Genomic DNA, 25746 nt, shown 5'->3' on the forward strand with positions numbered 1-25746 from the left:
GGGGGGCGGGAGCCGCGCGGCGGCGGGAGGCGGGTGGGCCCGGGCCCGCGGGGGAGGGGCGGCACAGGCGAGGAGCCCGGCCGGGAAGGGCCGGAGGGAGCGCGGGAGGGGCCGCCTCTCGAGGGGCGGACGGCGCGGGGCCTCGGGCCGCGAAAGGCGGAGGGGCCGCGCAGCCCGGCCCCCAGGCGGCAGGACGGGCTGCAGGGCGGCCCCCAGACCCGCAAGGCCGAGCAGCCCCTCCCGGACGCCGCCGAAGCGGCTGGGGAGGGTCCCGCTCCCAGAGGGCCAAGGGGACACGGGCGTGGCCGCCCGGACCCCCGCGCCCCTTGCCTGCGCTGGTGACCCGGGGAGGGGGTGACTGTCTCTGGCGCGCAGAAGGCCGGTGGCCAAAAAGTGGGGCCGGGCGAGGTGGGGCTGGCGGGGGCGCCCTCGCGCCTTCCCTCGCCTTCCGCCCGACCTGCCGCTGAGCCGCCGTTCGCACCCGCGCCAGTCAGGACCGCTGCCCAGGGTGCTAACGGGATGGGGGGGCGCAGCTGTTGGGCGCTGGGCTTTAATTCGGTAACCAGGCCCGGGTCTTTCTGGGAAGAGGTCGGGGAAGCTGCCTGCACAGATGCCGCCACCCTCCTCCTCCGGTAGGAAATACTGCCATAGGTGCCTCCCCTGACCTGGAGCCCCCAACATGGGGGCCTTTAGCTTCCAGAATCCAGGACAGCGGGGAGAATTCTGGAATCGTAGCCCAACCATCTGGAGGCCCCGGGGTGTCCAGGTTGGCGGCCATCCATTCTGCTGGAACAAGGGAAATCCATCTGCCTCCAAGGTGAAGGTTGGGTATGTATCTCAGACTGCACCATAATAAGCTTAATGGTGGTTTGCTGAATCAGCCATAATTGTCCACATGCAACACTAAGCCATCAACCATAGCTTAAAACCTGGAATAGTTGGATTCACCCAGCCGGCAAAGCTAAAGCAGACATGAAGTTTTGGAACATGAGCCAAGCAGGCCAAGATGTTGGACAGCCGAAGACTGGAAGCCCTGGCCAGAGGCGGCGTCTCCTTGGAACCTGTTGCTCGAAGTCCTCGGCCAACCTGCCTTTTTATGTGACAGTCCTCTGAACACCGGAGGATGGTAAAGAGCATCAAGCCACCGCCCCCACAACCAAAGGGTTAAGCGTGCAGCGCAGATGCCCTCAGCAGCCTTCTCTTCACTCGCCTCTCGGATCGGTGCCTTCCGACCACAACAGGTTTCAGCCCCCATAATCCTTGGTCACCAACTCTCTCAGTTCTAATTCTCCCAAGCAAAACGCCTGGGTGAGAACTGGGGGCCACACAACCCCAGCAGCTGTGATGCCGGGCACCCTCATAGTGCCCACGGGGTTGTGCCCAAGCTTGGACGGAACCACGATTTGCGTAAGATGGTAGGTCTTTGCAGGAACCCAAGGATCAGAGAGGGATCTCTGGACTGAACAGCCTCCCTCAGGTTTGCACGGAAACCTTTGGAAAGCAGCAGTGTTTTGGGATGTGAACCCCAAAAAAAGCAGATCAGGTCTCCTCTCTCTGCTGCAGGCCGAAGTGCGCTTTCTTGGGATGGCCGCCTGCTTGAAGTCTGCTGCGCCGGCTTCAGAGTGGGGGCCTGCAGCAGCTCCTTCCGCGGCCTGTTGAGGGAACCCACCGCCTGGGAAACTTGAACATGGGGCAAGGGGTGTGGCCTGAGAAGACGCCCTGCCAGCCACCAGGTCCTGGCAGAGCCACTGACAGCCTGGCCACCTCCCTTGCAAGAGGGCCGGTGCAGCTCCGCCCCAGCGAGACCAAGGATGTGTCGGGGTCACATTGCCCCCCCAATGCATATTCGTTGCTCCTGCAGGAGCCCGAGTGCTGGTAAGTTAGAAAACAGAAGATTTTGGATCAGGATTTGAGGCCAGGTTTCAAACTGATGGGAAATGACTAGGAAGAGCCATTGTCCCTCGACCACCCCTTTCGTGGGGGGGGGCAAATAAGCCCCACAACGGAGACCAGAGAAAGGAGGCTAAACTGCAGGGAGACGTAGCTGCCTCTGTCCAAATCCCAAAGGTGCCTCTCTCCGATCCCTGCTTGCCCATTTTCTGATGAGTGTCTGCGAGAAAGGGCCTTTTCCGGCGACTGGCGAGGGAGGGGAGTCTTTCGATGGAGCTGTTCTTGGCACAGGTTGCCAGTGGAGTTGCTTCGGGGGTGGAGGGAACAGCCAGGCTTGCCTTGACATTTTCTGGGGAAGGAACATCGTCATCATCATTATTATTAATAATTTAATTCGTGATGGCCACGCATTCCAGTAGGCTCTCTTGCAAACAGAGGAGAAGAACCCAGAAGTGCTCCAAAACGGATCAAAGGCCTGCTTAGCCTTCAGATGAATCCCATAATCCAGGTGTTTCTGGCCTTAAACCCTCTCCCCCCGGTTGGTTCTCAGAGATAGACTGCCACCAATCTTGGAGGCTCCCTCTTGACCGCTTGCCAAAAACTGGCAAATGGAGTCATTCAGATCTGTCCACTTAAGGAGGTCTGTGGATTTTTTTTTTAATCCTGCGGAAGATTGATCTATGTGGTTGCTAAGAGATGACCCCAACTTGATGGCACCTAATCAATCACGATTTTTTATTCCTCCCCAGATGATTTAGGAAAAGCACCTTCACCTACTGAATGTCGCCTCGGTGAAAAAGTTTTGCAAGACCAGAGCAGAAAAAAACTCATCGGTTGCTGGGAATCAGGAAGGATGTCCTAGCGTAATTATTGCTATAAAACTTTGGAGTGCTTCTGCCTTATTCGGGGTGCATAAGCTGATGCGAGGCAACGTGAGAAGCAGGGTGATAGTCCCTAACAGGAACCCTCAAGATCACACTCACGCTGAATGCTTTCTAAAGAGGCAGCTGGTCGCCACGCTGAAGGGCCACCAGAAAGTGCGCCTTCTCGCCTACCCATGGGGGGGTTCCCCAGTTGGGGGGGGCTGGGGAAAGCAACCACAGCCGTTGCATGATGGAGAACCGTGGCGCAGACTGCAAGCATCGCCCAATTTCTTCAGTGCTGTACTTGGAAGATTTGTGGTTTCAGATAAAACGTGCTGCAGCTGAGCCATAAGTAAAGGCTGAGGCTATCGCGCACCTCCCTGGCTTTTTCAGGAGCAAACATTGTAGTTCAGGGAGTCTTCGCTTAACGACCACAATAGGGACCAGAAAATTTGTGGTCAAGCAGGGCGATTGTTAAACGAGTTGCGCCCGATTTTATGACCTGTTTTGCAGCGGTCATTAAGCGAATCACAAGGTTGTTAAGCAAATCATGTGTTTCCCCACTGATTTTGCTTGCTGGAAGCTGGTTGGGAAGGTCGCAAATGGTGATCACAGGACTCCGGAATGCTGCAACTGTTGTAAGTGCGAGCTGGTCGCCAAGCGCCTGGATTGTGATCACGTGACCATAGGGGTGCTGCGACGGTTGTAAGTGCAAGGTCCGGTTGTAAGTCCCTTTGTTCAGCACCGTTGTAACTTTGAACAGTCACTAAATGAATGGTTGTTAAGTGAGGACTGTCTGTAGTGGATTAGTCCTAGATCAGTGTTTTTCAACCTTGGCAACTTGAAGATGGATGGACTTCAATGCCTTCTGGGAACATGGCCACTCCAAATGTTACTGGGTCCCAAACAGTACTGTAGATGGGAAAAATGGAGCAGAGGAGGGCACTGGATCTCACCCAGCAGTTTCACCATGTGGGAGACAGGATTGAGGCACCATCCATGGGGTTGAGCTGAATCCTCAGGGTCAGCTTCTGGAACAGATGGCCAAGGAGGGACTTAAACTCAGGTACCTCCCCAGCCCCTCCCTCTCTTCCGGGGCTTCAGCCAAGTGACTAGTCCCTGGTATCAGTCTATCAGCAAGCCCTAGACCATCCCAGTCATAAACCAAGTTCTGAAGTGGGGGGAAGATGATCAATGAGCAGTCGCATCCTGTGCGGGGTACAGAGATGGCCTTGAAGAAGGTATTCAGCAGCAAAGTTCCAGAATGGAAGAGACTGTGAGGAAGAAACTCAAGATTGCTTTGCCTTGATTCTCTTGAGTATGAGAAGAGGGAGGGAGAACAGACTTTCAAAATTCTGTTGTTATACCTTGCAACAATAAGCAGGTTCCCATAGTCCTGGGGAGTCTCTTTCCTGACCTGGCCTACCTTGTAGGGTTGACACCCCGCCAAACCTATGGAGCTCAAGCACATTGCTTGAGGAGAAATTGGGCCAGAACCTTTTCAACCTTCTGAGATTGGGCTGGCCTGACTCTATAGGAGTTCCCAGCTTCCCAGCTTCCCAGAATTTGTATGGAAGACACACATGTGCGTGCACACGCGCGTGCGCACACACACACACACCCAGTGTGTCCATGGTGCTTTACCAAGCAGCAGGGGTGAGCCCCGGGGATTTGCAATTTATAAGCCAAAGCGTTAATTTGCAATCTCATTTCCTATGCTATTTACCCCCCCCCCCGCCCTTTAAAACTCTCAGATCAACTGCTCTTGACCTATCTGGTGCCTCTTCTCAACCTCCAGGGTTTCAGCCTCCTTCCCTCTCTGTTTTACACCTCCCCATCTCTTTGGACCCCCCCCCTTTCCATGCCTTCCATGAGGTTGCTCAACTGGAGAGGCATTTTCGGGGGGGGTCAAACCAATTCTGGGCCCCAGCGATTGCCTTGGAAACAGCACTGGGGACAAGGTGGCTAAATGGGGGTCCCTGGGTTGGCCTCTTCCTGGATCCAAGATGAAAATTGGTGCCTTGCCCTAGATCATGCTGGAACAGTTGTGGGTTGGGGGGTTGTTTTGAGATGTTTGTCGTCTTCTGCTGGACAAGGTCTTCCTCTTTCGGAAACTGCGCCAAGGAAGGGGGAGTCAGCCTTTGCCTTGCAAAGAGGTCCGGAGTGGGGCAGAGTTAGCAGCTTCTGTCCTGGAGCCCCGACCTGTCTATTGTCCCCCCCACCCCCCAAAGCAGTGGGGCTGCCCTCTTTCCCTTTCCCCCAGAGTTGCATGCTCTGGATAATTGCTTCCTTGCATGCTGAACTTCCTCACTTCTCCAGGCCCAGAAGCTGGCATGATGCAGGCGGGCGAGGCTAATTACCAGCTGCTTCCCACCCCTTGGATGCTGTCGCCAGCCTGCACAGGTCTTGCCTCCCTCCCTCCCTCCCTCCCTGTCTTTCTGCCCTGCCCCCCCCACCAGCCAAGACCCCCGTCCCCTGGCACGCTCCAGCCTCTCCCTCTGCGCCTTCACACCTTGTCATGCGGCCCAGCGCGAGGGCGGCTTGCTAATAGGGCTGGCAGGACCTGTTCTGACAGCCCTCGCCCAGCTGGCTGGTGAGAAGCACAGGGCAGCTGTCTTCAGAGACAACATTGTCTTGGCCTCACCCCGAAGCCCTCCTGAGCTAATCTCGGTTTGAAAAGCCTCCGTGCAAAACAACGAAAGGCATAGGCTCCTGCTCACCCGGACGGGCGCTGATGCGGCAGGATGTCTGTAAGCAGGCGATCGTTCCAAACGTTTAACCTCGGACTCCCTGCCCAGAATTTAAACCCACCGATTCTCATCCAGATCTCGGTGGAGGGGAAAAAGGGAAGAAAAGTGACGTAATCGTCAATTATGTCCTTTGTTATGAGTTCTTCCCTTGCAAAACAGAAGATGTATATGTAAAATGGGAAGTGTTTAAAGCAGGGTTTCTCAACCTCAGCGACTCTAAGATGTGTGGACTTCAACTCCCAGAATTCCCCAGCCAGCCGTGCTGGCTGGGGAATTCTGGGAGTTGAAGTCCACACATCTTAAAGTCGCTGAGGTTGAGAAACCCTCCTTTAAAGTGTAAGAGCCCTGAAAAGCTGCAACACTGTTTTGCCTGGACAGGGTGGACCTTAACGGGGTTCCACAACTAAAAAGAACACATTGCTACAACCCATGGCAAAGGATGGAATGCAAAAATAACCTGGTGGCATTAATTGGGCTCTCCATTTCAGAACGGGCAAAGAAAATCCAGAACTAAAGGGCCTGTGTGGTGCGGAAGCCATTTGCCCGCCACAAATCCCGTCCTCAGCCAAGGGGAATCCCAAGACCACCTTCAGCCTTCTGGAGGACGTTGACTGCTGTTCCCCCATCCCATGGCTGGGAGGGAGGAGGGCGACAGTCCAATACTCAGAGAGGCTGGGGGTGTGTGGAAAGGCAACTGAGATTGTAAGCCCCCCCCCGGGGAGATGAGCAGCATATAAATTAATTGAATGAATGAATGAATGAATGAATGAATGAATGAATGAATGAATGAATGACAGCCTCCAGGCCAGAAGGGCAGGTCCTGAGTGAAGGGAGGCCAAGCCTACGTGTGTAGCTGGACGACTTCAAGTCCCTGTGAAGGGAGATGGGGCCTAAGGCCGGGTTGACACCCCATGGGGGCCTAGGCTGGAAAGGAATGGGAAAGAGAGCCCCAAGGACTCCACAGTTCAACCCTGGGCTGCGTAGATCCTCTTCTACTGGAATGTGTGCGGCTGAGCGCATGGTGGGAGCTCCGCCTGACCGATCAGGTCTCGTGTCCCCTGGCTTCCGTAGGGAGGAATCGGATCTCCTGGGTCAAAGGGCTTGACGGGGGCTTCAGAGGGTCATCACAGGGATGACGTGGGCTGTGGCTATTGTGAATTCTCCTTCTCCCTCCAGCTTGCAGCCTCTTGGTGCCATCTGGTGGCAGAGTGCGCGGGGAGGGGGACTCTGGGCCAGCCGCGGCTCCTCCATCGCCAGCAGCCTTTCTCAGCTTTGTTGGCAGAAGGAAGAAGAGCTGACGAGGCAGGAAGGGAGATGGAAGAAAGAGGATCTTGTTTATGGAGAAGCTGAAGAAACCTACGGAGTAGAAATGGACAAAGAGGAGGGAGGGAGGGAGGGAAGGAAGGAAGGAAGGAAGGAAGGAAGGAAGGAAGGAAGGAAGGAAGGAAGGAAGGAAGGAAGGAAGGAAGGAAGGAAGGAAGGAAGGAAGGAAGGAAGGGTCTGTAGTGCAGACAAAAACATGTGCATATCAAGAGTGCCTGGCATGAGATCAGTAGTCCAGGCCAGGGATTCCCATGCCCACATGCCACCCATTGCCCCCTGGGCCAGCATGATGGGTGTGCTGGTTACATGAGAGGGACAAGGGAGGGGAAGGAGGGAGGGAGCAACCTTTGGTTCAGGAGGGAAGGGAGAAAGATGGCTGCCCCCCCCCCACAGTCACCCAGCCCCTGGTCTCTTCCACCTCACAATCCCTGGGGGGCTCAGTTGCATCACAAACCCCTTCCTGGGCCAGCCCCTCCAGGTCTCTTCAGCACCAGCCCCACTCCTGTCCGGGACAGTTGCCCTTGGGCCAAGCAGAGGGGGCAGAGGGGATGTCGGGCTCAGCCGGCCAGCTGCTGGCCCAGTCGCCTCTCCCATGGGGGACTCCAGCCTCCTGTGCCACCCAGCCCCCGAGGGCTGCTGCTTGGAGCTGCACGAAACCGTGGCTGTCCTGCTGGCTTTGATCCTGGTGGTGCAACTGGCCCTCAAGCTGACCACTGTGGTGAGGGGCCTCTGGGGGCCCGGGGATGGGTGAGGCCCCAGCCTCCAATGGGGGCTTTAGCTTGGGGGGCTCTCAGCAGGGGATGTGGGAAAAACCTTGGAGATGGGGGGAAGAGATGCTGCCTAGGGAACAATTAGATAAGAGGGGGTGTAGCCTGCAGCTGCATAACAGAAAGAGAAAGAAAAAGAAAAAGAAACTCAGAAAGGACCCTCCCTAACTTCTCAGGCTGTAAAAGAGACGGTGGGAGATTTGTCCTCTCAGACTAGCAAGATTCTGTTAATGTAGCCTACAATAAAGTAGAATTAGCTATCTGGTCGTGGTTCCTGTCTGGTCTACCTGGGAAGGCTGACAGGTACCCACTGGGTATGGTTAAAAGAGTCAAGACGGCACCCACAGACTTTTTGAGCGTAACCTGTGGACACCCTTGCCAGGTTGGTCTGGCCACTGCCCAGGAAGCAACACGGGACTCCAGTCTCTGTCTGCCATAGAAGTTCAGACGGCTGGGGAGTTGTATCCAATGGGAGTTGTAGTCCAGTCCAGGAGCAGGCAGGAGCGGCCCCTGGCAACTCCAGACCCCCGCTCTCCGTGGTGAGCTTTGAGGGTCTACTCCGTCCAACCTCCGGCCCTAACGGGGGGTGTCCTCCCTCTCTCTCCTTCCCAGATCTGCTATTACATCTGCTGCTTCGTGGGGGGCTTGTGCAGAGCTCTCACTGCCAAAGGTGAGCGGGGGGATGGCAGAAACTGGGTTTGCAGGAGGGGGGTGGCGTGGAAGGGCTTCGGCCTTTCCCCCCGGCGCCTCTTGGTGGTGGCTCTGGGGTCCTTCCAAGATTACAATCTTTAATTAACCACCTAGGAAAAATGATGGAATGGATTCTGTGCCACCAAGTCAGCGTCCACATAGAGAGATTTTCTCCAGGCCGGTCTGCCCCAACCTGGTCCTTCAGTTCTTCCAACGGTGCCCCTTTGCACTGTGACCGAGTCCCTTCCTCTTCTCTTTCCCACCCCCTCCTCAGCACCATAGGTTTCTCAAGGGAGCTGCCTCCCCCACCACAATCCTGTGAGGTAGGCTGGGCGGAGAGACAGAAGCTGCGTCTCCCCGGTTCTCACCCATCCCTGGCTCCCAGACCAGCCGCCAGCCTGACCCCCCGGGATTCCAAGAAGCTCCAGCTGCAGGAGGGCAGGGCTTCCCCCTCCGGACCAGGCAGACCCCCGGCCTGTTTCCCTGCAGCGGGTGGGTGGGGGAAACGGCCAGAGGGCCTGGGGGAACCCAGTTATTTAGCCTGCAGCTTGCAAGACATACTGACGGTCACGCGGTTGAAAAGCAGGACGCAAAGCAGGACGCATAACCTGCATCGCAGGGCCCGAACACCAGCAGCACAACTTCTGGGCAGGAACGAAGTGTGAATTGAGCCCTAAAATAAACTTAAGATAGTTTTAAAAAATAAAAAAAAGAGCACCCCACATTCCCTGCCGAAACCTAGAAGGAAAACTGCGAACTTTGATCTTGCTCACATCAGTAGCAAAAGCCACAAAACTTGCCATCCGCTCCTGAGACCCCTAAAATTATTTAAGCAGGCTCGTGCCCTTCCAAATAAATAATTGATGCGTATTGCCATTTTCAGTGTTTATTTTCATTTCATGATATTGTTTCATTTTATGTACTTTGCAGGTTGTAACTTGCCCTGAGATTCTTAGGATAATGAGGGGGTGAAAATATTCCAGTAAACATACACAGATTCCCCTAGGAACACAACTCTGGCATTCATTTACACCACACACTCACGTTCGTGCCATAGTGTTACATTACTGTTTTTATCTTCTCCTTAAACCATGGAACAATTTGTTGCCTTTCGCCATTTATGGCACTGTTTTATCCGTTTGCTTGTCTATTTACAAGATAGATAAAACTGCATTCAACTAGAAATGTTGAGAGCCCTTCTCAAGCTGTCAATAATTCTTTTAAGAAGCTGGTGCTGTTTTATTGCTGTATTTTAAAGGGCGGATTTGCCGTTCAGGACCTTTGTCCAGCCTGGTTCCTGCTGCAACCCTGAAGCCACGTTCGCAGGGAATTCTGGGAGTGCAGCTCCCAGAATTCCCTGCCGTGGCTTTAGGGATGCAGCAAGAACCAGGCTGGCCAAGGGTGCAACGTGACAAGTAAATTCCAAAGCAAACCCAAAGGATCCTTTTAACTGTCACACCTCCACTCAAAGGCGCTCGGAAAAGAAGGATTCCAAAGGCCCAAGGCCAAGGGGAAAACTCCAGCGGCCTTCTTCCACGGCACGGAGGCTGCAGAGGCCAAACTGCTTGGACGCCGGCGTGGCGGCACCCGGCCCGGCCGCTCGTGCCCGAGGTTGCTCTTTTGCAATGCTTCCGCTTTCTCTTCTCAGGATCCGAAAAGCCTCCTGTTCTCGTCCGCCCAGTGAAGAAAGCGCACCACCGAAAGCCACCAATACAATACTCAGAGGAGGATCTCCCCCGCCGGCGGCACCGCAGAAGCAGATCGCCGCAACGCCGGTGTCTCCAGTGCACCCTGGAGCCGGTCAAGCTCACCATGAACTTGGAAGGCGGCCACTTCCGATGCCGGGAGCACCAGCAGATGCGCCGACGCTCGTGTGCTGATTATCCACCCTGCGGCTCACCCCGTTATTACAGCTGTGACTGTGAGAACCGGCACCGGGCCCGGACCTCCTCGGCCCCCTCAGCCTATCCCATCCCCCATTACCGGGACGTGGCCTGCGGGACCTCCGACCTGATCGTAAACGTCCCTGCTGATGCTGAGCGCCGGAATGTCGGGATAGCCACGGAACCGTATCCGCGGACCCCGGTGGCGGAGACCCAGCGTCGCTCCATGGTCACTGGCCAGGATGCAGACTACCCACCCGCCGGGCAGCATTCCCGTCGTCCCGCCAGAGTGTACATCTACCCGGTCCACCCTCAGACCCCACCAGGGAGTCGGTCGCCCAGCCCCGAAAGGGCCCACCGGCGACGGGCCGTCAGCCAGGACGAGCAGGCCGATTACGAAGCCCGCGAGCAGCGCCACCGGGCACGGGAACCGGAGGCACTGGCACCCGCAACGCCACAGCAGCAGGTCGCAACCGGGGGGCCACCCCGGTTCCATAACGTGGTCAGCAGCATCATGCAAACAGGGGCGACACCAGCTGAACCGGGGGGAGCCAACACAAAGCAGCGGCAGCCACGGGCCGAAACCCCACCAGGCTCCGACTGGGTCTACCGCCCCCTGAAATAAACCCTCCGAATGCAAACCAGGGAGTGGGAGGAGGAGGAGGAGACAAGAGAAGAACAGACATCCAGCTGCCTCAACTGGGCTCCTCTTGGGTTGGGGAATGAACATTAAAGACAATTCCATCCATCTCAGGATACCCCTTGGTGCTGCCCAGCTGGGCGTTCACCCTCCCCAGAATCCAGGTGCCGATTTCTCTGCCGGGGCAGCTTCTCTGCCTCTGTACCAAACCAGGGGTGTCCACAGGCCGTGGTCCCCAAAGGGCGCACATAAAGTCAGGTGCAGCTTCAATCACACCGTGGCAGCTGCCCTCCCGATTTTTTTTGTGACCACCCAAAGGTGGCACGGGTTAAGTGACAGACCCCCAGGGGAAGAACGGGTGGCTCAGGGGTGCTCGTCGCTGGGCGCATTCAGCTAGCCCGCGCGTGCACCAGCAGTGCTTGGCCAGAAACATCACCCCAAGAGCTCGAGCCGGGGCTTCGGAAGAAGGTCCCAATCCCTCCCTGGTTTTTCAGGGCAAGAGTTTCGAGGAAAGGGGCTGTGATAACACTTCTGTAAACGGCAGAAGCAGCGGGGATTCGGATACAGGCTCCTTTAAGTAGAGAAGAGCCATTGCCCCCAGTATGAATGGCTTTAAACAACCTCTGGGCAGGTGCAGGGAGGCTGCCCGTGGCTCACATTCAGGGCAGCGGTGGAACTGGGGGGCAAACCCACTCTTGGCCCATGTTCTGTAGGTGGGCTCTCACCCCAGGGAGAACTTGACTGACCACCAGGGGACAGCGAGGAGAGACAGAAAACCCAACCCGTTGCTGCCACCTAGCGGCTTTTCCAATTTTGCAGCTATACCCACGGCTTACCCCCTTCATGGTGGACCCGAACCAGAGCAAGCCCTCTCCCCATCTGCTCACGGCTTTTTTTTTTTTCCTGGGTGCCTTGACCAAGAATCCTGGGCGGAGGGCAATCTTTGCTCCGACTTGTGAGAAAGAAAACCGAGAAAGTCAGTTTCTCCCAGGCGCTTTTCTCCTGCGCCTTCCCCATCCAGGCCGCAAATGCCCAGCCTGACTGCCTGATTTTCTTGGGGGGGGGGGACTCCTGTTCCAAAGAGGAGCTCAACTCCCACCTCCAGCAAAGCGAGCAAGGACGGAAAGGCCGCATCCGCATCCCGTGCAGTTTGGAGGGGGAGGCTGAGCGAGCTCTCGGAAACCCCCTAAATGCACATTTTCATTCCAGTCTGGAGGGGCTGTAGGATTGCTGATTGCAATTCATCAGAAAGTTAAGGACCATTATGCAGAAGAGGAGCAACGCGCGCTCTCCTTAGACAGGTGTCAATTACCTGTCAATTAGCTTCTTGGCGAGGACAGAATGTTTTCCTTGTCATCAGCGCAGCAGTTTTAATGATGCTGCTAATGATTTTATTGGTCTTTAAGCCTGAACGTAATTTTTTGCATTCCGCTTCCTTCTAGTCTCATAATTTACATTTTTATGCTTTCACTGTTTGGATAACCCAGATAACTCAGGGCATCTGAGGGGCCCATCATCCAAACTGTGGGTTGCTTATCTGGGGTCTGTGGCATAAGCCACTCGATTCATGCAACATACTAAACCCTGAATGGTGGTTTGCAGGGGCTAAGTTCGCAGAGCAGGTAAAGCCACTACAGACAAGCCTTCTTGAAAGCCCCAGGAGAACGGCCCTTGGTCTTTAGCGCTGGCACTTGAGATCTCCTCCGCACGGAAGACTCGTGCAAGAAATACGGTGCAGCCACCTCCCAGTCGCGCCCCAGCCCCTCAGTCCCCTGGATGAGGACCAGCCCTTCGGGGCCCGGACACCAGCTCCCCCAGCATCCCTTCGCCGCTCTTCCGCCTCCCGGGGCATCCCCGGACTTCGAAGGCCCCTGGCGGTGAGTTGAACTTAGCCCCCCACCATCCCCCAGCCCCTGACTGAGGATTATGGGGGTAGGAGTCCAACACGCAGGGCGAGTCTGAGCCACGAAATCGGCCGTCCGCTGGGAGTTACCCGCGTACACAGGCGGCGCGCGTTCAGACGGCCCACGAGTCGCGCCGCCTGTGAAGCGGGCGGAGAACGGGCAGCGCGGCTGGCTTTGAAAACGAGTCCTTCATTCCCCTAAATCGGCAACCCCCGGGAGGCGCTGCGAAGGCGCGGGGAGGGCCGGTTACATTGCAGCTGCCGCGGGAGGGGCCCGCAAGAGCCGTTCCGGGCGGGGAAGGCTCGCCGGGGCGCCCAGCGGAGACGCTGGCGGGGGGACCCCGCGCCCCGCCGCCCGGCTCTGCCTCTCCAGCCGCAGTGCGCGGCTCTCGCCCCCCCACCAACCGCCTCGGGGGCTTTTCCCAAAAGCGAAGAGGGGGCCAGGCTGCCGCTCCCGGCATGCCTTGGGAGCCGGCGGGGATGGGGTTGGTAGAACTACATCTCCCAGAGTTCCTGGCGGCAGCCGCCCTCGGTGGGTGTGGCTTCGGCTCGGCCAGGTAGGCGCAGGTGAGCGGGATGCTCGGGGGTCGCGGGGACGGGGTCGCGGGCTCGCTTCGCTCCTGCCCGTTGAGGGCGGCGGGGAGCAGGGCAGCAGGCGAGGCGGCGGCGGCGGCGGCGGCGGGGGGCCCCGAGAGGCGGGCGTGGCGCGGCTGCCGCGTTGCACCTGCTCCGACCCGGATGCCCGGGCTCCAGCTCCATGGCTCCAGCTCTGGGCGCGTCCCCGTCCTTTTCTCGGCCTTCTCAGCCTCCCCGTGAAGCCCACCACCCGGGGTCTCCTTGTGGTCTCCCATCCAAGGACCAGGCCAGACCCCGCTTAGCTTCCGGGTCTAGTCCGGGCGGGGTATTGCATGTGGAAGCCCCCGCCCCCGGTTATTCTCCCCGTGACTAACTGTTGCTTCTTCAAGGAAGCTGCGTTGAAAGACTGAACCGGGGAATGGCATCTCCTCCTGAGGACGCCCCCCCCAAGCCGGCCCCAGCCAAGCCCCTCACGGACCTGGATTTCCGCTCCGGGGTGCAGATCGAGGAGCTCAACCAACTCATCCAGGAATACGACGCCAGGGCCCCCGGGGGCTGCGACGCCCCGGAGCTGTTTCAAGCCAAAGACCTGGTTTTTTCGCTGCTGGGTGAGTTGGGGCCGTCGAGAGGGGACGCGCTCGGCCACCCTTCGGCCCTCCGGGCTTTGGTCACTGACGTACCGCCTTCTAGCCCGCCCCAGTCCACAGACTCCGGCCAGGCTACGACAGAGTAAAAACCTAAAGCGATGTATGCCCTGCGAGCATCTCCCCGAGATGGGCAGCGCAGGCCATCCGCCCAGCTTAAAAACTTGGTGGAATCGGGCTGGGGGGCTCTTTTTTGAAATGCCACCCAGGAGGGGGCTGCACAGACCTCTGGGGGAGGGGAGAAAGGCCTGGTCCACCTCCCCCAGGCTCTGATAATAAAAAAATGCCAGGAAATGGGCCTCTCCAGCAATAGATATGGGAAGAAAGAAAAAGGCAGGAGGATTGAGAACAGTAATTGCCAGCGCTGACGGTGCCTTGGGTACAGTGTGCAAAAGGTGCCCCGGAAGATGAGCCAGCCACCATCTGCGACATGACCCAGCCCTGGTCCTTGCTGATGGCTGTGGACAGGAGGGGCCGATGCCAAGGAGTTCTGCCCGCCTGCGGGAAAGGGTGAATTCTAGGCCCTTTGGGGTTGCTGGGGTGAAAGAATGGGCCCGCAGAGACCAGGGAAGCTGCAGCGCCCCAAATTCCTCTGTGTGCAACTCTAATCAAAGTGCAGAGAGGTTGGATCAGTTCAGGGCGGCACCCTGTTTGCTCCCCTCCCAGAGGTCCACGGATAGGGTGGCACCATAGAGGCACCCTTTAGCCATTAAAACAAACCAGGCTCTCATTCATTCACCTTCATTCACACCCTGGTCAAATCCCCACTGGGGGGGGCATCTAATCCCTTCCACACCAACGGGGGGGGGGGGATCCCTTCCCCTGCCTTTCCCGATGGCAGCGTTCCATTCATTAATGAAGGTCGGGCGCAATCTTTCCCTTTGCGGGTTTTCACTGCAGAAGCACTGTCGATCCTATGCCGATACAATCTAGCCTTGTCGTTTCCCTCTTGCCGGTAGCAGTTTGGGTGGGGAAATAATTTCAGTTCCTCGGACTGAGTCAAGTCAGCTCGTCCCAACTTGGGGCTGTCCAGATGTGTTGGTGCCCGAGACTGGAATCGCTAGCCATCGGGTGGCTAGGAACCTCTGGAGAGCACCACGTTGGGGCGGCCAGAGGTCACCCCCTTAGCTCATTGGATCAGGACCTACGTTCCTGGTCTAATTAGAAGCCAAAATATATGTAATAAAGCCACCGACCCGTGAGAGGTCTGTTCACCCCCGTCTTTGTTCTGTTTGGCTTCTCCCTTTGACGTGGATCTCCCCGCCAAAAGGGTCCTCTGCGTGGCCGCGGTTCTTTTTCCACCCCCTGCCTTGTTCCCACCCAGGTGAGGTCCAACGATCCGATGGGAAACTGCCCCCGGTCAACTGCTACCTCCTCCTCTCCGGCGGAACCCAGCAGGGCACAGTCCACGTGGACTTGCCCTCCCTGCGCCCTCTTTCTCCCGGCGGCGACTACGATACCAGTTTCACGCTCCTGGTGCCGGTTCTGCATGCGGCTGGGGTGCCCGTCACTCTGGACATGAAGCACAGCACCCCCGGCCACGCCCAGATCAGCCTGGGCCCCTTTGACGCCACAACGCTGCAACGCTGGTCCGAGTGCAGCTCCGGGGACCAGACTTTCCTCTCCGCAGAGCTGGTCTCCGAGTGGTTTTTCCGCGCCTTTTCCTCAGCCGCCAAGGATCTTCGGGTCGAGCTCCGGGGCCGCGTCACCTCCGTGGTCATCTGCGTGGGACCCTCCCGCGTCCTCTACGACATCATCCCCGTGGTGGCCCTTAGGGGCTGGCCCGAGGTGGCCCAGCCGTGGCTGAGCCAGGCCCACTTCTGGGACGGCAAGCTGAGGGACGAAGACGTTGCCGGCAGCTTCTACCTCCTCCCTTCGGCGTCCGGCTCCGACTGGCAGCTGGCCTTCTCGGCTAGCGAGCTGCACCTGAGGAGGATCCTTCCTCTCCCGCTGCTGCGGTCCCTGCGCGCCGCCATAGCTGCCCTCCCCTGGGGAGGCCTCCGGGGCCTGGGGCCGTACCACCTCTTCGCCCTGAGCTTGTGGTCCTGCGAGCGACTGCCCAGCAGCTACCTGGCCCAGGAGGAGAACGCAGCCCACTCCTGGCTGGGGCTCCTGGACGACCTGTGCGCCAGCCTGCTCCACGGGCACCTCCCCAACTACTTCCTCCCCCAGTGGAACCTCCTGGAAGGCCTGTCCCCTCGGGCCGCACAGACCCTGGCTCGGGCGGTGGCCCAGGTGAGGGCCGACCCCTCCAAGTACCTCCGCCAAGCGGTGGAAGGGGCCAAAGAAGCCAAGCGGCTGGCCAAGGCCTATCGCTGCCAGCTGCCATCCCCTGCGGCCTCCTAGCCATTGGGCCAGTTCCGCAGGGACAGACCACGGCCGACCCACCCTGAGTTCTTCAGGCAGAAGGCAAAACCATCCGGGAGCCCCAGACCTTTCCGAGAAGCCAGCGGGATGCTTCCCAGGTTGGTGGTGCCAGCCTTTGGGGGGGTGCAGGGGGCACGCCAACCGGGTGACCTCTGCAGATATGCTGGAATGTGACCCCAGGCTGGCCGGCGGTGATGGGAATTGTAACCCCCTGGCCCGGGTGGGAGGAAAGGGAGGGGAGGATCTGGGGTGCAGGAACGGCCCTGTGTTCTGCCATCTTGAAATTGTGCCTTAAAATGACATTATGGCCTTGCAACCTTTGGCAGCGAAACCAGGTGACTGTACCTCTCTCCTTACTGTACTCTCAGTATGTGCTTTCAATCCAGTGATTTCAGACACGGATTCCTGCCGAAAGGGATCCAGGACAGGCCCTCCAGAAGTTTGGGACTTCAACTCCCATTAGCCTCGGCTAGCTTAGCCAAAGACGGGTAGCTGTGGTCCAGCGTGGCTGCAGGGTGCCAAATTGCACAATGTAGCTGAATCCTCAGCCCTAACCGTGGGCTTCTTTGGGCCGGGGTGTGTGTGTGTGAAATGTCAGTGAAGAGGGTCTGGGACATTTGGGTTGAACGGGAAGAAAAGACCTTAGCGTACCTCTTTGTAGCCTGCTATCCTCCAGATGTGTTGGATTACAACTCTCACAATCCCTAGACAGCTCAGGAATTATCCAACACATCTGGAGGGCCCTGGGCTAGGTAGGTCTGTCCTACAGAATATTAGAATATCACATGTTGTGGTTATATGTGTAACCGTGCACTAATCGTAGTTCGGAAAAGCATTATCTGGGCACTGTACTGTTACTTTCTTAATCGTTAAATGGCGGGGAGGGTTGTAGTCCACTTCTCCTGTAAACCATTTTTGCACCAGCACCGTCTGTCTGTCTGTCTACCTGCCCACCCACCCACCCACCCGTCCACCTGGTCACTGACTAAAGTTAATAAAATAAATCTATCAAGAGAGCAGCTTCAGGGTTGCGTTTGGTTTGGAAAGGAGCGTTTTATAAGCCTTGGGATAAATTATATTTTGTATTTGTAAAGGGTCAGATTAAAGATTTATTTGCAATGAGTGCTGGTGGTGGCGGTCGTTTGGTGGGAGAGAAAGAGGGGGAAGGGGGCGGGGGGAGCGAGGACAGCCGAAAGAGGGGCAGGGGAAATGACAGGATGCCGCTGTCCTCAAAGGAGAGCACATGAGCAGACGAGCCGCCCGTGCCCATCCTTCGCAGGGGCCTTGCGAGGGAGTGAAGTGGGGGCTGCTGTCTGTGCCTGGGAAAACGAGCTGCAGCCGGGCAGAAACGCTTCTCACCCCACGTCCCTAACTCAGACGTTGCTCACGAGCACCCAAGCCGGCATCCAGCTGCGGGTGAGAATTGAGCCACGCCCTGGCGTTTCAAGGAGGTGCCAGCGTCCAGAGGCAGCCTGCCCCCACCCACGCTCTGAGGTTAGGGAAGCAAATGCCGAGGCGGGGGGGGGGGGAAGGTCCCTGCCTGGGAGGAAAGGCGACAAGCAAACGGCCTGCAGACAGGGAAGCGGAGGCGACGTCTGGAGATTGGTGGCTTATTACAAGCGGGCGAGGGAACGATCGTTCCATGGCCAGGACCGCTGGCTGTGGGGAGCAGCCTGCCCTGGTGGGGGTCCTGCCTGGGGCTTTGCTGGGAGCTCAGCAGCAGCTAGAAGAGGAACCGCCACGCCGAGGCAGCATCTAACCTCGGCCAGTGCAAGAATACTTGGAAAAAGGCAAAGGTTGATGGCACTTTACAGACTTTATATACTTATATATACTTTATACGCTTTATAGACTTTTGCTTGAACTAAGCATTAAAGGACTGAGTATTAAAGATGTATTTACATCACCTTGCAAGTCCTAGATGGGTGGAGAGCAAGAGCCTGCTGTCGGGGACGGCAATAAAGCACCGTGTACAGCTTTGCCACGCTGTGGCACGTCCAGTCCTTGGAAATCAAAGAACCCTCACAGGCCTGAGTTGCTATTAGCCCGGGCTCTCCAAGGGCTTCCTTCGGGTCAGCTCGAGGCGGCGTTCACACAGCCCCCTATTCTAACCTGGAACTGGGTATCACGGGTCAGCCTGTTGCAGGATGCCAACATTTGCCCCTGCAGGTGGTAGCAAGCAGGCCATTCCCTAAAGTCCCCACGTGTGAGATGAACGCACCGCAGTTCTGCTCTGGGAACCCAAGTGTAGGGTTTAGCATGTTGTGTGAACCCAGGCAGACAGAGGTATGCACAGGGTCAGGCGCTGAAATCAACCCCTGGGAAGACGGTCTAGGAAGCAAGGTGGCCGCCCTCAGGCCCCTGCCCCACGGACAGGAATTGCCTTCTCTGGGGCCCCCTTGAGGGCTTTGGGGGGTGTTTTGGACGTGGGAGGGAATGGAGGGGGAACCGGGAGCACGGGCTGAATCTTCCTCCCCAACAAATTTTGCGTCTCGGGGATTAAAGGGGTGGGTTTACAGAACTTGCTAGGAGAAGCCGAACGGGGTCCACCGCGTGAACATTTGCATGTCCAGCTCCTTCCTTGTGTCTGTTTGGGTTCAGCCCTCCGCTCGACGGCCGTCCCACAGACTTAAGACGCCGTCCAAATTCCCCAAGATTCATCTCTCACAATCTTTAGCGAGGCAGAAAGTCTCCCTCTCTTTCTACTAAAACACAGTTTGATTACAAGAACGTTATGCGGTGATTCCAAAATTAGCACGGCGTGGCATTCACACAATCAAATAATTAACACATTTCTCCATTAAGGCTTGGAAGGTAATTGCTTAACAGGTCTATCTGTCGTGACTCTCCATCTTTTCCAGGATCTTGCAAGGGTCCCACTGCCTGCGCCTGCTGCATTCTGGAGCAGTTGAAGCTTCTGGTTGGTACTCAAGGGCGGCCCCACGTGCAGCACATGGCAGCAGTCAAGCCATGGGGTGACATGGGCAGGAGTCACTATCTGGGGCGCTGCCTGATCCAAATGGAGCTGTGCAAAGGGGCACAGCAGCCACTTGCTCTTTGGAGAGGAGCTGTGAGTGCAAGAGGACCCCCGGATTGCGCACCACTCTTGAATGGGGCAGTGTGACCCCATCCAACTCAAAGATGGGATGCCCCCAGATCCGGGTGTCCCCAACACCCGTAGCCGCTCAGTCTTGGTACAATTGAGTTGGAGACAGTTCCTCCCCATCTAGACCTGCCCAGCCTCAGGCACTGGAACTCAACCTCAGCAGCCAGTCCATGATTACATATTACTTTTTTAAAAATGTTGGTAAGACCAACCCCAAGGTTACAAAATACTGTGCAACTTTTGGGAGACTCTCCAGGCTGGTATGTTAAACCAGGACAGAGGAAGGATTGTTTGGGAATGCCCAGCCACGTTGCAGCACCAGTTCTCAAACATCTAAGCAAGCTGATTTTTTTTAGACTGGATGGAAGACCACTAGGAGATCCCAAGCAGTAACAAGGATAGGCAGTCAAAAAAGCATTCCAGAAGAAAACACTGGCAAACCCCCACATTGTTGCCACGCCATGCAGTCAACAGAAGCTGAGCTTGACTTAAGGGAGATGGCTATTTTCTATTTTCACTATTAAGGGGTGTGGTACAAAGCCTCATGACTTTATTCCAGAAGTTTGGAAAAGGGGATTTCAGAATTAGGCTCTTCTGTGCCTTATGGATGCATATACTGGATAGGATAGGAGAGCATGAGTGCGTGTCTGTGGGAGGAGGCCATGCCTGAAGGTGCTCCCGGGGCCATAAATGTGAATTTATTCCACCCCTGATGGGGTTCGCGTTGGAGGAGTTGTTTTTTCTGCCAGCCACGAGGGGGCGCCAGACGCTCATTTCAACCAACTTTTCCCTTTGACCCCGTGAAAGTGAGTGGGATTTAAATAACTTTCTCTCACCGCCCCCGCGTGCAAAACGAGGCAAGGCCCAGCCCTCACCTTTGCTTCTGCAGCAGCGCTGGCTGGGAATAGCCCACAGTGCTTCCTAACTGATGCCCCTGAGGAAACATCCCTTGGGCATTCGTCAATTTAGAGAAAGCAGAAGAGAAAGTGAATGTGAAGGGTGCAAAGTTCTGCATGAATATGGGGCTGGCTGCTGCATGCCGTAAGCGCAGGATGTGATGGAAATACAGCGCTGGAGAATAGATGGACTGTTTAGTAAATGGTGTAGCACCGAGCAGAGAGTTAAAAAGAGAATCTGATATTCCCTTGGTCGTTTAATGTATTTATGGACAAATAAGAATTGCTCGTGCTGATATTAGAGGCGTGTTGGCTGAGGGTGCATGTAAATTTGTATGCAAATGAAGCCATGTGGTTGGTTGAGAACCCGCATGATTTGCACTGAATGTTAGACGGCTTGTGCGATGCAACCAGGACCCCGGCTCTGCAGATGAATGAGCTGAAGGCCAAGGCGGTGGTGTTTAACAGGAAACATGGAATAAACAATTGAAAGTTATAAGTAAATAGTTTAAGAAAATATGAATGCAAGCAGAGGAATTGGGGTCCCTGGGAAGAGCGTTTGCTAAAGATGGGAAAATGGAAAGAAAAAATGTAAGATATGGAAATGCTGTGGAAAACTAATGGGCGTGTTTGTTGAAAGAGGCCAAAATGCTTGGGCAGAAGAGCATGGTTGTGCCCACTCTGTGTCCATGGGGTGGGTCAGGAAAGTCAAGATGGCGGCCACGAGAGTGCAATCGAACCTCTCCCTGTTTTTTATGTGGCCGCCATCTTGACTTTCCTGAGCACACCCTACAGCCTCCCCTATATGCAGGGGAGCGTTGGGTACATCGGAAGAAGCATGAGAGTGTGGAAGAAGGGGATGAAACAGGGGAGGCTGGGTCAGGAATGAATGAACGGGGACTGAATACAGACGTGAGCAACTGGCGTGCCAGAAGTATCATTGAGAGGCAGAACGAGAAGCGCTTTGCTGGAAAGACGGGCGGGGAGAGCGAAGGGGTCGAGAGGAAGGGGAAGGCTGAAGACGCTGCGATGGGGTGCAACTGATGCGACCGCCAAAGGGAGAGAAGCGGTTCCAACAGAAGAGTCTCTCTGCAGCTCAGGGTCGATCTGCGGAGTCCCCCCCTGCAAGGAGGTCGCATCATTAGTGGGAGGGAGGGTGGGGTTTGAGAAGTGAGAAATTCAGCAAAGGCACGTTAAATCTTAAAGGTAAGAAACAGCATTTGGGCTTGGAGAAAGCAAGGCTGGTTTGCCAGGCTAATGCAAGACGAAGAGTTATCGTGAAAGGTGCTGACGAAAACGACTTTTAGCTCAGCCTTCTTTTCTCCTTCTTAACCTTCCTTCCTTCGGCGTACAACGTCACACTCCTTTGCGCAACGTGGCTTACCCCAAAGCGGTGCGACGGGTATACGGGCACGGACAGACGTTTTTCAGTGACCTGGGAGGGCCGAGTCCACGGGCAAACAGCAAGGCAAAGCAGAGTTTTCCTCTGGGGCTCTGCCTGGGCCTCCCCCTGAATTACCCCCAGCTTTGGGGTAGGATGAAAAAAGTCAAGGGATTGAAATAGCCTCCCATAAACTGGATGCTTTCAAATATTGCAGCCACGTTTGCAGGTTTCCAGCTGTGAAATTCCCCCCAACACCCCTGCTTTTGGGGAAGAAGGCCGAGTGGGAGAAGGAGGGGAAGCCACACTATTTGGGGAGGAAGTCCGTTCTCTGCCCCACTGCATCTCCGGCCCAGCGTTTTGTAGGAACAAAAAATCAGGCGCCCCTTTGAGGGGCTGGAAGTCAGAGCCGGACTTAGTCTGACGTCCGGCTTTTAATCGCTTAAAAACTGGTCAGGGGGTAAGGTGGGCTGCTCTTGTTCTCTTCCTTCAGGGACGCGGGTTGGGTGGGGGCTGGGGAGAAGCAGGCCGAAGCCCATCGCAGCCACAGGACCTCCCCGGGGGACCTTCGCCAGCGGCTTTCTCGCAGGGCCGCCTCCCTCGCAGGGTTGTCGTGGTGGGGAAAAGAAGGGCAGGGCAGGGCAGGGCAGGGCAGGGCAGGGCAGGGCAGGGCAGGGCAGGGTGCCATGGAACCAAATTTGATTCATCAACCTCCCTCGCAGGGTTGTGGTGGTGGGTGCCTCAAGCTCCTTGAGGGGGGGATGGCTTTTGCTAACAAACAAAGCAAAGGAAATTCGACCAGAACGGGAAGGAGACCACAGGGCTGAGTTCCAGGCCAAAACCGCTACCTGAGGCCCCCACTTCTCCCCAGGGCCCCACCTGCCAAGCCCTGCAGAAACGGGCAAAGCCTCCGGCCACCCAGGGCAGGACCGGCAGAGCTGTGGGGAGGCCCAGGGCCCTGAAAGGACGGGCGGGCGGACAGGGGTCCGAGGGGCCACTGGGGTGGGCCGGGCCCCTCCTGTTGAATTCTGGCCGGGCAGCTCCTCACCTGGAGGTCAAATTTCCCCAGGGCACAGCCCTGGGTTGCCTGTGGGGAGGGATGGGCGCTCTGCCCCATGGCAGGACAGGCCTGTGAATGCTCCTGCAAATGCTGGCCAGGGGCCAGGCTGCAGGACTCTGCCAGCCCCTCCCTCCCCGCCCCTCCCCCCCCCGCCATGCACTCTGCAGCTGCTTCTTTTGGCTGCTGGGGGGCCAGGGGAGGCTGCCGGGCGCTCTGCCCTCTCTTGCCACTGGAGGCCCCCAGCAGCTGCAGCGGAAGAGCCTGTTGGGGGGGCTGGGCCAGGCCAGCCCCACCCTCATCTACAGAGCCAGGACTCACTGGAGCCCTGATGCCATCTTCTGGACGATTCCAACACCCCTCCCTTCCCGCTTGAACAGCTTTAACCCCCCCCCCCCCCCCCCCCGGCATCGTGCCCCTGACCCTCAGCAAATCCTGACAGGAGCAGCGGCTGCAGCTGGAAACAGCTGCCCCCCCCCCCCCGCAGCTTGCAGAGGTCGCCAGAAAACGCTGCCCGGGGATGAACTGAGGGAGGGGCTGCTGATCCTCTGGGGGCCTTCAAGGCCAATTAAGGCCGCGAAGAGGATTCCCTGCCTCTGCAGAGCTGGGGGGCGGGCTGGACTCGGGGTGGGGGGGCTGCTATTGTCCTGGGCTTTGCAAGAGCTGCAGAACGAAGCCTTTGCATCGCATGGCCCCAGACGCCCTCCGCGAGTGGGGGGAGCTATTCTGGCAGGAAGTGCAGAAAGGGGGTACAGGAGAGGCCCCCCAATCCAATTCCAGCCTGCTGTTTCACCTATTGCTCCACCGCACAGTTGAACCGAGATCCACCCAAATAGACCAGGGGCCAGTTTGGGCCCTGGACACCACGTGTGGGTGCTGTGGCCGAGTGGGTGCCACGGGGACAGCCCAAATGTGCCGGAATGCCGGCTGCCCGCAGGGTTGGTTTTCTGATCAAGCTGACAAGACGCAGGGCCGTCTCCTTGTTGCTTCTCTATAATGCCAGGCGGGGCTGGAGGTGCCCCGAGGCCAACCCTGAGAACCCGGATGGGCCAACCAGACATTTCTGGCCTGCTAGCTGCCATCGTCCCCGGCCAGGACAGTGGACCAAGCATGTGTTCCCCAGCCCCATGTCAGAGGGGGCCCAAGACATGGCCAGGCTGGGATAATGGGACATGGTGCAACCCATTAAAATGGGTCAGGATGCTCCCTAGAGCAGTGTTTTTCAAACTTGGCAGCTTGAAGAGGTGCGGACTTCAACTCCCCAGCTGGCTGGCTGGGGAATTCTGGGAGTTGAAGTCCACACCTCTTCAAGCCGCCAAGTTTGAAAAACACTGCTCTAGGGGGCAGTCTATTCATTGTGCAGAATTTGCACCCTGTCCCCATTTTCTTCCCAGACGAAAAGGGGTAAATGAAGAACCCTCAAGCTATCTACTGTATTTCTTTCTCTTGGAGAGGGACAAAATATTCAACTGTGAGCCGCAGCGACTGACGCTACCTCTTGTGGCCATGAGTTCCAGGGGTTAATGGCGTGTGGTGCGTCCAGGCACCCTCTTTCATTTATCCCACGGCGGTTCCCAAACGCCAGGGGCCGGGGTGGGGGAGAGAGAGGACCCCCCTGCCAGCAGAAAAGCGATCCCCTCTCCCTCTTGAACCTGGCCGTCTCTGATTCTGCAGCTGCTGCAGAAAATATATATTAATCACCCCAATTAATTGCAGTGAGCGAGGAAGTGGCAGGTTCCTCCCCATCGATTTCTTACGTAGCCTCTGCTGGGAAATTGGGTCCCTCCTTCTGCGAACTTTGCAATCCGGACCCAAGCCCCCTCAATCTGTGGGAGAGGGTGCGTGGGTAGGGCACGGGGCTTTTGACCCACCCAGACCCATTCTCCACAGCCCCCGGCTTCCCATGGCGGACGCGTTGGGCCGCAAAGCAATTAGCAAATGGTCTTGGAGAGGCCAGGGCTGGCAAAGTGCCTCTTTTTATTGGCGTGAGGTGCCAAGTGGGGCCGGCTGTTCCGCGAACGGTTTTGATCAGCGCGCACCGAGCCCCTTGTTTGCTCCCAGGTTGGAGGTGGCGCCGAGCAACCGGGGTTATCGCCCTGGAAAAAGCGCTCCAGAGGCAGGGTTCCAACACACATGCACGTGCACACACTCCCCCCACACGCACACCATCAGCTGCGGGTGCCAGACCAGCCACAGCTCTGCACGCAGGAGTCATCCTGCCAGCTGGGACGCTCCGGGCAGAGAGGAAAAGCAGGGCTGGGTTCAAGGGTTTACAGGCCTTTGGGGAAGAGTGCCTCTGAGCATAGCGATGCTGGGCAGCCTCAACCAGTGTGCTTCAGCTCAGGCTTAAAAACGCCTTGATTTCCCCCACTCAAAGCACTCTGCATATGCTCAGAGGGAGCTGAAGCTCTAGTTAGGCCCTCTTCCTCCTAGGGATTAGCCCTGTGTCTTTCAGACTTGGCAACTTGGAGATGGGTGGACTTCAACTCCCAGAATTCCCCAGCCAGCAAGGGTTAGGATTGGCTGGGGAATTCTGGGAGTTGAAGTCCACCCATCTCCAAGTTGCCAAGTCTGAAAGACACTCAGCCAGTGGAAAAGCACCATCAGCCTCGCTTTGGCATAGAAGAAACTGTCCTGTGCTGCATGGGGAAGTGTGCAGCGATGGGCCTTGTGGCTCACAAGCGTGCCCTCCCCCTTACTCATTCACCCCTCCGCTGCCAGCCTTCCAGGGCTCCTCCTGAACCTGCCAGATGAGCCCCAGGGGCCTGGGGCGATGTGGGCTGGAGCATCCCGGCTGCCATTTTCGATCCCCGCCTTGTCCGCAGGCAGAAGTGCGTGAGAAATGGATAAGTCTGCGCTGTGGGGCCAGGGCCCTGGAGGATGGGGCGGGGAAGGGCGAGGGAGGGGCAGGGCTGGGCACAGGCCGGCAGGCAAGCAACTGTCCTTCCCTTCTCTGCGTTGGGGGGAACTAAGCACAAGTCCATGCCCGAGTTCATCTCTAACTTGGCTG

The 25746-nt window shown here is 57.1% G+C and overlaps 2 protein-coding genes across 3 annotated transcripts; both read left to right on the forward strand.

Moving 5' to 3' along the window:
- The first annotated feature begins 7418 nt into the window (after positions 1–7418).
- On the forward strand, positions 7419–10791 carry LOC112542430 (uncharacterized). Its single transcript, XM_025175251.1, has 3 exons — positions 7419–7544; positions 8206–8263; positions 9932–10791. The coding sequence occupies exons 1-3, from the start codon at positions 7419–7421 to the stop codon at positions 10789–10791; spliced, it is 1044 nt and encodes a 347-aa protein (XP_025031019.1).
- A 2440-nt stretch (positions 10792–13231) lies between these two features.
- On the forward strand, positions 13232–17381 carry TMEM102 (transmembrane protein 102). Of its 2 annotated transcripts, none has more exons than XM_088142115.1 (3): positions 13232–13276; positions 13675–13893; positions 15254–17381. In XM_088142115.1, the coding sequence occupies exons 2-3, from the start codon at positions 13704–13706 to the stop codon at positions 16273–16275; spliced, it is 1212 nt and encodes a 403-aa protein (XP_087998241.1). In that variant the 5' UTR covers positions 13232–13276; positions 13675–13703; the 3' UTR covers positions 16276–17381. The 2 variants fall into 2 exon arrangements, with proteins under 2 accessions (XP_087998241.1, XP_087998242.1); XM_088142116.1 differs by having other exon boundaries at positions 13240–13266.
- Positions 17382–25746: the final 8365 nt, after the last annotated feature.

The sequence above is a fragment of the Python bivittatus genome, unplaced genomic scaffold (assembly GCF_059951505.1).
Source record: "Python bivittatus isolate LINGU-HERP-01145 unplaced genomic scaffold, Pbiv_v1 ctg000370_np1212, whole genome shotgun sequence".
In the NCBI taxonomy this organism is placed as follows: domain Eukaryota; kingdom Metazoa; phylum Chordata; class Lepidosauria; order Squamata; family Pythonidae; genus Python; species Python bivittatus.

Coding starts and splice junctions, on each gene's coding strand:
- LOC112542430 (XM_025175251.1), top strand. CDS start 7,419: ATGGGGGACTCCAGCCTCCTGTGCCACCCAGCCCCCGAGGGCTGCTGC. Junction 7,545..8,205: donor CCCTCAAGCTGACCACTGTG/GTGAGGGGCCTC, acceptor TCTCCTTCCCAG/ATCTGCTATTACATCTGCTG. Junction 8,264..9,931: donor CAGAGCTCTCACTGCCAAAG/GTGAGCGGGGGG, acceptor TTCTCTTCTCAG/GATCCGAAAAGCCTCCTGTT.
- TMEM102 (XM_088142115.1), top strand. CDS start 13,704: ATGGCATCTCCTCCTGAGGACGCCCCCCCCAAGCCGGCCCCAGCCAAG. Junction 13,894..15,253: donor CCTGGTTTTTTCGCTGCTGG/GTGAGTTGGGGC, acceptor GTTCCCACCCAG/GTGAGGTCCAACGATCCGAT.